The 9,477-nt window shown below is 45.3% G+C and overlaps 1 protein-coding gene across 4 annotated transcripts in view; it reads left to right on the top strand.

Moving 5' to 3' along the window:
* The first annotated feature begins 2,223 nt into the window (after nucleotides 1-2,223).
* qkia (QKI, KH domain containing, RNA binding a) overlaps nucleotides 2,224-9,477 on the top strand; it is a 179,469-nt gene continuing 172,215 nt past the window's right edge. For all 4 annotated transcript variants that reach the window (XR_003718265.2, XM_028818700.2, XM_028818699.2 and 1 more), the window contains exon 1: nucleotides 2,224-2,713. Coding sequence is in view for 3 of the 4 variants with exons in the window: in XM_028818700.2 (XP_028674533.1) it covers nucleotides 2,569-2,713 (145 nt within the window). In the remaining variant the exon portion in view is untranslated. The remainder of the gene's footprint in view (nucleotides 2,714-9,477) is intronic.

Genomic DNA, 9,477 nt, shown 5'->3' with positions numbered 1-9,477 from the left:
TTCTGGTTATTTAATGGTACTTTACTGGGTTGCGTGGTTCCTCGTAGACCCATTGCTTGACAAAGAACCATCTCATTCTAGTAAGGGTTTTTAACACGTGAATGTTGTTCTTTAGGCTTTGAAAAGGCTATAATGTGAAAATAAACATAAATTATAGGAAGATGCAAACTGATTAAGAAAACGAACTTGGCAGCGTTATTGAATGCAACAAGAGCCCCTTTTACGTCACGAACTCCGTGGTATTTCACAAATCTGTTTTCGTCTTTTCGTGGCTATTCATGGAAACATTTACTGATCTAAATAAGAGGTTCTCTTTCTGGATCCTTCATGTGGATGGTTCTTGCGGCAACCAAAATAATTCTCCTATAGCATCGCCCTGAAGAACCACTCTGGTCCCTTTATTTTTTAGAGTGTTGAAAGCTTTTTTCGAGTGTGTGCCGTGATGAAAGAGCGTCCAGTCCTGGATGAGTCCCTGCCTTACGTTAGACAAAAGCTTACCGGGTACCGTGAGCTCAAAGACTGAGGGTCGATGGCGGACTGACTCTGACACTTAAAACTTCTTTTGATTTCCTGAAAGCCGTGGCCGGTTTACCAACCCGATCACAACCTGCGAGCTCAGTCCTTACAAACCCAACAACAGCATTTATTTCTATTGCACATTTTCATACACAGAATGTGGCACAAACTGCTTTACAAGGTGTCAAAGAAATTGTTACAAGAAAGGAAAAACAAATTAAAATGACATCAGAATAAAAAGTCTGAATTCACGTAAGCCACCCATATTTTGGGTATACATACGAAATGTAAGGTTTTACTTCAAAAGGTAGAAGTACATAATAAACAAAATATTTGAAATAATAACATTTGAGCGCCAATTTAAATAAGTAAAGCCTAAATATTCTCGATTGTAATAGACATTTATCATTTACGTCCTCTGATAGTGGTCCACAGAGGGCTTGACCCCTAAAGGATCAAAAATAACAGCATATTCCGAAAATCACTGACCTTGAAAGTCTAAAACCATATCCGCATGCATATGTTTGAAATTTGTCATTTTTAACCTTCTATCGGTGGCTCTTAGAGGGCTAGAACCATCGGTAAAGAATCAAATCTCTAAAATATTAATCATATTCGTGATCAGCTTCCTCGAAACAATTAACGTCACTCCACGTGCCGATATTACCGATCCACACTTTTTCAAAGTTTTGTGAAAAGTAGTAACTTTGACCCCTCGTATCCTATTACTGGTTAGACCCCTGGGGTCAGCTGATGTGGCATGCACGGCTTCAGGCCCTTCTGATCATTTTTGCTGACGCTTTTGTCTCATAAGGGTGTGATTTCTTCCACAGAATATGGTCTACAAATTCCTGCTCTATAACACCAACAATATTGGGGACCTCAAAACAGCTCGACGTCTTGCATAACTAGACATCAAGACGAGTCGTATGGTGTATCATATGTGGGGGTCTTCTCGTGCCGGTGGGTCAGGAGATGTAGTGATTTCAAAACGCTGATAATAATTCTTATGAGTGCAATAATGAATTAACACGCTCAAATAAAATAGATATACAATTCGTATAAAAGTAGAGTCCTTTACATGTAGCATCGTTTTAGGTCTCTAGAGATAAATTCTTACCAGCCTTTATGCTTGCACTGCCCTACTAACCCGATCTCCGACTGGAGTTTTCAAAGACTGCATGCTGTACATTTTTAATGATGTTTTGATTTGGACTACTTTCCGTTTTGTGCCTATTATATATATGTTCACGTTTTCAAGTTCCAAAATCTTGACCATTTTTTTTATTTTAATTTACAACTATTTCGACTGAACTTTAAATGTCCCACGATTGCTCATTACTAGTCGAAATCAAAGGAACTACACAACAGTTACCGTGCATACCGAATTGAAAGGTTCTCTTGAGATCTCAGCCCCGCCTATTAGCTCCTTAATTTACTAGTTAATCCCCACCCATTTTTATCTAGGCTTCCCCTTGCGCCCAAGTCATTTTTAAAAGCGTCACCTTCATTGGCAGAAATTATGAACGGGAAATCAGTCCTTTAAGGTAAATGGTTACCATTTGTGTCAATCACAGCCCCTTGGCCACACCCCTTAAACTGAAGCTGTCGGCTATGGACTCCGCCTGCCCCACTCTCATTGGCTAAGCGACCTGTCATTTGCTTACACTTCGGACCTATCTAGGAGGATAGAGGCCGAACATTTTCGGTTATTACAGTCTCGCAGTAGCGCTGGAGGATCGGACCGACCCTGTGCTCCGTGAAGAGAGTATCCGTGAGCTAGCGAGTGAGAGCGCACTAGCAGCGACAAACCGGGAATAAACCGTGGGGGCTTTTTCTTTTATTTTTCGGGGGGGTTCTTTTTTTTTTTTTTTTTTTTTTTGGACAACAACATATCATCGTAACCCGGGGACAAAAGTGATCAGGACGACACTAAGATCGGGGGGACTGGAGCAGCAAGTTTTTTTTTTCATTTTTTCTGGGTTTGTTGTGAGCCGGATCGCTTTGTGTTCAGTGGCTGTTTTCTTGATTTGAAGACAACTTCAATTAAAAATGATGGTTGGAGAAATTGAAGTGAAGGAGAGACCGAGGCCGAGTCCTGATTATCTCATGCAGCTCCTCAACGAGAAGAAGCTGATGGCGAGTTTACCCAACCTCTGCGGTATCTTCACGCATCTCGAGCGGCTCTTAGATGAAGGTGAGTACCTTCGGTGGATAGCGGGTGATCAGTAGGGTGGAATGTAAGGCGCCCCCCCTCTCCCCATACACTTCCCCGGTGCGGGCGCATGGGCCTTGTTGGCGACGGGGTGGAGGTGGGGGTTGGGTTCGGTGGGGACGGGTGCGGTGGGGGAGAGAGGCCTCTTGTGAGCAACTTTCCAAACTCTGGATTGGGGGCGGGGTTGGTGCACATAGCTAAAGTAATGTCAACAAGAAGAAAATCCGATCGCGAGCCTCTCACAAACTGAACGGCTAAGAAATTGAGCCCCCTCTTTACCCCGTGACCTGAAAGTCTCCGATCGCCCAGCCGATTTAGTCGGCATTAAGTAGGAGACACAAACAAAGTTCGCTTCCTCCTGCTGCACATTTTTGGGCGAACTTGATGCTTTTTCCGCAGAGGTGACACCACACCGTCGATTTCGCTCAACTTTAGTTCTATTTCCTCATGACGAACTTTTTTTCTTTCTTTTTTTTTCAGGCAGGCGCGTGGGGCGGTGATGTCTAGTCTGTTGGCATTCAGTTGTTGTGTGGAGGAATGTGCGATTCCTTGACTACGGGGTGCCCAGTCACGCTTCGATTTTTACTATGCAGATTTACTCGGGAACAACAAGGAGAGGTTAACCCATGATCGATCACATCAAAACGTTTTATTTAATCAGAACAGCTATTTTGGCTTTGTTTGTTCTATCTCGTGCTCATTTTCGCCTCTTACTGTCGCGTTTCTATCTGTAATTCATTCTTGTGAGAGTGAGCGCGACGGAAAGCGGGATTGCATTCCATGCATAGTAGTGTGTGTATATAGCGCCTTCAGAGGCGTGCTGTCGCATTTGGGGTACAGTTTATTGGGAGCGCCCTTCCAGACAGATTCACGGGATGATTCAGACCTTAGGCAGCATATTATTAACAGTTTTGTGAAAATAATTATATACAACAGGCTGCACGTTGTACCCCTTTAAGAAATACGTACAAAAACATCGAGAAGGGAAAAATCTAGAAAGCCTGTTGCACCTTCCAGATCGAACTTGTGCCCGCTGTTATCCTGAAACAAGGTGGTCATCTTATTTATTTTTTTAATGGGGGCGGTGGAGTTAGGGCATTGCCTCGCTGTAAATCTCTTGCCGATGTCAACTTGGAAGAAAAGAAAAGAAAAAGAAGCTTGGGCGTTGGGAATCTTTCGACCGCTAGAGGGCGCAACTCTATTTCGGTGTTTATTTGGCTGAGATCGCGTTCAGAAACGCCGGGCTATTAAATTCATTTTACTGCATATTATTTGTTATACGAAGAACCGGTCAGTTTCACGCCAGTATCCAGAAAAGTGGTTGCAGAAATTTAGGTCAGTCGTGTAGAGAGATCGGAGACAAATTATTTTAAAACCAAAGTAATATTACAAAAAAAAAAAAGATATCTAGTTCCTATTCAGGATGGAGCTGCAGTGCTCAGCGAGGAAGCCTGATTGAAACCTAGAAGCCTTTAGCCCCCCAGGGAGATTTGGAGAGTGGTACCCTTCTGTCCGTATCATTTGGAGTCTGTGGAGGATGTCCCCAAGTGTCACCAGCATTACAAAACCATAATCGGTGTTTGACCAGACTGTGGGCAGCACAATAGTAGTAATAATAATAATAATTAGTCCAATTTATATAGCGCCTTACATTGACAGTGTGGAGCCACTTTAGCCACCACCAATGTGCAGCAGGATGATGTGATGGCAGCCATTCTTGCACCAGTACACTCCCCACACATTAGCTATTAGGTGGTGAAGAGGTGAGAGAGCTCGTCAGTAAGGGACAAGGGGTGATTAGGGGGCCAGAATGGACATGATTGTGATGGGCAGGACATTGGGGTACACCATACTCTTTTTGGGATGGTTTTTCCACTTCATCTGAAGTATGGCTTCCTTTCACTGCACTGGAGGGGGGGCATTGGGATCCTCACACATTCCAGAGGGTGAGCGCCCTTTGCTGTCCTTGCCAACACCTCTTTCGGCAGCAACCCAAGCTTTTCCCTAAATGGTCTCCAATCCGACTCGACACCACTGGAAACAAAGCAGACAGAAACGGCATACAGTACTCTAACGTTCTCGGACCTTCATTATTTCCATTCCATGGTTGTGAGGGTCCAGACATTGTTTACAAGGCGGGAAATGGCTCTGGATCGGGTGCCAGCCCATCACATGCCCCTCTTCCACCACTTGTCCAAGCTTTTCCTAGATGGTCTCTATTCCTACTCTACACCACTGGAAAGAAAGCAGATAGAAATGGGGTACAGTACCCTAATGTTCTACTCTACTGTTACCCAAGGGCATCCCCCGTCCAGGTTTTCCTTCAGGTGGGTTCCGTTTCCTGCAATGCTGGTGGTAGACCCTTTCTCCACAACTCCTCCAGATGTTCCTTGATTATTCACCACATATATACTTGAACAACCAGTGGAAAAAAAAATGTTCTGGAAGTTGATGGGTGGCGGCGGCCAAATCTCCCTGGGCTTGTGTGTCTCCAGGTGGAGAGACGTTTACATTTGCACATTCGTCCAAGGTGACTTACAACATTCAAGAAGACTTGTCTGCATTTTCGTTGCCTCCTCTGTTGCTGTAACAGTTTGGAAAACAGCCCGGTGGGTTTTGGGTGAGCTGTGGTTTCGGACAAACTGCCTAGTGTTGTGTTAGGTGTTTGTTTGTGTTAAAGTAATGGCAGTGAGTCATGTGATGGGGGTCTTTAGAGGGTTAATGTATCAATCAATCAATCCTCTGATCTTTTCTGCCAATTTTTTTATATATATATATATATATATTAAACCCCCCCCCCAACCTGCAACAACTTGTATATATTTGAGGGGGCCTGGAACCTCCCCCCTGTTGCTCCCCAGCAGACTGCCACAACCCTAATGGGCCCAATTCCAGTGCTGACAGTAATCTTTTTGCACTCCAAGCCCCGATTAGAGGCCATGTCACATTATGCGACTTTTCCAGCGATTTTCAGTCGTAGCCTTCATTTGCATAATCTTGGCGAGTCGGAGGAAGTCGTCTAGTCTGACATACCCGTTCTGATAAAATCAAATGGGGTTGAGCTTGTCTTTGGACTTAGGGTGGGCTCTGTGTACGGGAGAGATGGCTGCCAATGAACCTTGATCCATGGAGTGCAGGGGTACCCCTCGTAAGGAGCGCCTGTGTTTTGGACCTCGCAGACAGATGAGAAGCTTGTCTGTCTGATGTCTCGTGTTTTACGTATCTCGACACAATGGGGGGAAAAAAAGACGCAAGCGCAGAGATTGCAGCTGAACTCGCCGTACCTGTAGACCCTTTGGACACAACAGGCTCCGCACACTGTGGGCCGTCAGAAAAATGGGTGAACACGACTGCGGAGAGGTCGGCACTCACGTGTGTCAGTTGACATAGTCCGGCAACTAAATCGGCAAATGCACTTGGTAAGTCTGACATACCCTACGACTTGAATGTGCGTATGTAGTGTGACGTCTGCGGTTAAATGTGAGAGCAAAAGCTTGGAGAAGGAAGCCCTTAGAGGGAGCTAAGACTCGAATACCATTAAATCTTGAAATGGTCCTGATGGTGGGGAACTCTTCGGTGTTTCAGTCCAAAACCTGAAACCTGAGGGGGCATACTGCCCGCTCGTCACATCATTTCTTCATTTTTACAATGGCCGGGTTGAAGACTCGGTCAGGGTCATGCAGTAAGCCGACACTGGGGATTGAACTGGCAGCCTTGGGGGTTTTTGTTCCAGTGTTTTAATCAGTAGGAGGCGTAGTGCCAGCCCTACCCGCCCAGAACCAGTCCAGCCATATTTCTACAGCGTAGGCAATGGCAAGGTAGGAGATTCTCTGGGTCACGTGGAGTTTTTTTTGGGTTTTTTAGTCAAATGCCAGCTTTACCAGTGGGACACGGTCATCGCCATTGCTGTGGTTGCAGCTTGGGGGCTCAGGCAGGGACACCCGATGAGTCCTTAGAAGGCGCTGAACTTTGTATTTTACAGTCCAGTGGCTTCACGACTCACTGCTTTACTGGTATGGCTGGTCATTGCTGTATGTCTGCAGTGAGTCCGCACTGATGATTGACTTGGTGGCCTTGTGTGGTGCAGCTTTACTCTTGACCTGAACTGGATCGTTTTAAAGAGAGGAACACTCCGACATACATAAAAAAGATAAATTATTAGCCTGACACCTTCATCAGAGGTGACTTGGAACATTTCAGATACAATTGGTTACACTTCTTTTGTTTTTTCCATTTGGCACATAGGCAGGTGAAGTGACTCGTTTGGTGTCAGAGTGGGATTTGAATCCACAACCTCAGAGTTTGAAGAGCACAGCCTTAACATCTACGCCACACCGTCTACCAGTGTTTCTATAATAGACTGAGAGATCTGAAAGGCACTACATAATACTACATGGCTGACGCCTTTATCCAAAGCGACTTCTAACATTTGAGATGAAATTAGTGTTTTACTTTTTCAGTTGGCACACAGGCAGGTGAAGTCACTTGGTGTCAGTAGTGGGATTTGAATCCACAACCTCAGAGTTTGAAGACTACAACCTTATCAACTACACCACACTGCATACAAGTGTTTGTATAATAGACTGAGAGATATGAAAGGCACTATATAATACTACTTGGCTGATGCCTTTATCCAGTGCGACATTTGAAATAGTTTTTTACTTTTTCAGTTGGCACACAGGCAGGTGAAGTGACTTAGAAATGGGCACATGGTGTCTGTAGTGGGGTATGAACCCACAATGTCCTGGTTTGAAGACCACAGCCTTCTCAACTACGCCACACTGCCTGCCAGTGTTTCTATAATAGAATGGCAGATGTGAAAGGCACTATATAATACTACTTGGTTGATGCTTTTATCCAAAGTGGCTTATAATATTTGAAATACAACTGGTTACATTTGTGTTGCTTTTCCATTTGGCACACAGGCAGGTGACATGACTTGCTCGCGGCCATATGGTGTCGGTAGTGGGATTTGAACCCACCGCCTCGGGGTTTGGAATCCAAAGCCTTAATCTCTGCGCCAGCAGTGCCAGCTGTTAAAGAACTGGAATGGCTGCCACACCAAAGGCCCCTTAGTAGAAGCTAAATTTGGCCCGTTCCGGACAAGTCTCAAGATGTCCCCCATGACTTGTTTAACTGTGTGTCTGCTGACAGTGTGAAGTTGTCTTGTGATTCATTCCACACCCGTGTGCAAAACCGCCAGTCGAGTCACGCCATTAAAATAGAGCAGGGCTTCCATTTGGATAACGGCATCTGTCAACAGTTCATCAAGGTGACACTGTAGTGAGCCGGTAGGATTAGCAGCCCAGTGACATCCTGCGCATGCTGTGTGAGGGGACTTGGGGGGGCTTTCCGATCAGCTGCACTAGGCCGCATGTCGCCTGTCTGGAGTTACACTAACACATGGTAGGCTCCATCCTCTGTGCCCGTTTTTCCTCGAGGGATTTGTTGGTCTTTTTCTTCTCTTCTGTAGGGCATCGGTATTTCTATCAGCCATCCACAGAATTCACAGGCGGTACAAGAAGCATTTGTCATCTCCTTGTTATAAAGTATAACTACAGACCCTGTGCCTCCACTCTAATGCCACTGGGGTCACTGCTAGCATGAGATGACCACAAACAGGCCAGTCTGCACCCCACTGGGTGTACGGAGTGATCACCAAAAACGGAGTCTGTTTCTGTGGTGCACATCAGCAATAATGGCATAGCAGCTAACCTCCCCGCATACCACATGTAAGGCACAAAGCTGCCAGGTTAGTCGTCACCACTGACTCGCCTTGAGACCCTGATGGCTGCAACTGCAGGAGTACAAAAGTACTCAAGTGTCTTGAGATTGTGTTGTGCCATGGAAAGACGCTATATACAGTAAAAGTTGGGTTGATGCCCTGTAGTGCTTGTTCCTAAACTGTATCCCGGACTGATGACGTTTACTCGATTTTGTAAGTCGTTTTGGATAAAGGGGTCTGCTGAGCAGATGAATGTAACTGTAAATGTTTACATGGGGCAGCCTAAAGCACTAGGCCGTCCTTTCACTTAACAGCATCCGATTAATTTTGTGTTACTTAACCTGCCTGTGCTCACACTTAGAAACCGTCAGTCAGTCATTTTCAAAACTACTTTGTCCTGAACAGGGTGGCACGGGGTGCTGGAGCCCATACCAGCTAGCATAGGGAGCAAGGCAGGAACAAAGCCTGGACAGGACGCCCGTCCATCAAGAAACACCCCACTTAGTAAGAACCCTGTGATGGACGGGTGTCCTGTCCAAGAATTATTCTTGCCTTGAACCCTGCGCTTACTGGGATGGGCTCCAGCTTCCCCATGACCCTGTTTAGGATAAAGCAGCTTTCCAAGATGAATGGATGGCCTTTATAATAAGGGCCTGAAGTAAAGGCCGATAGATATTTCTGTGACAAGCCTATGCCATAGCCATGCACAGAGGCTGTGCCATCGAAAGCCGTTTACATTTTGGCGCAGCAAGCACAAGCATGGACACTAGCTAGTGGTGTTTGTAAAGCATGCAAGAAAAGTGAATTATCCATTAAAATGCAGCATTTCCACTCCTGCTGCTACACGTTTTCTTCCATAAAGAAATGTGTTTGTCCTTCAGATTTTTCTACTTTTTCATAGGAGAAATATGTAGTTACCTAACTGGCCAATTACAGGCCTAGAGGTCTCTGTTAAGTTTGCGTCGATGTAACTCATAATCACATTTTTGAGGTGGTGTGTGTCAGGCTACGCAGAAATATA

The sequence above is a fragment of the Erpetoichthys calabaricus genome, chromosome 14, assembly GCF_900747795.2.
Source record: "Erpetoichthys calabaricus chromosome 14, fErpCal1.3, whole genome shotgun sequence".
NCBI classification, from domain to species: Eukaryota; Metazoa; Chordata; class Cladistia; order Polypteriformes; family Polypteridae; genus Erpetoichthys; species Erpetoichthys calabaricus.
Note: the sequence above shows the minus strand (reverse complement) of the source record. Positions and strands in the feature narration are given on the sequence as shown.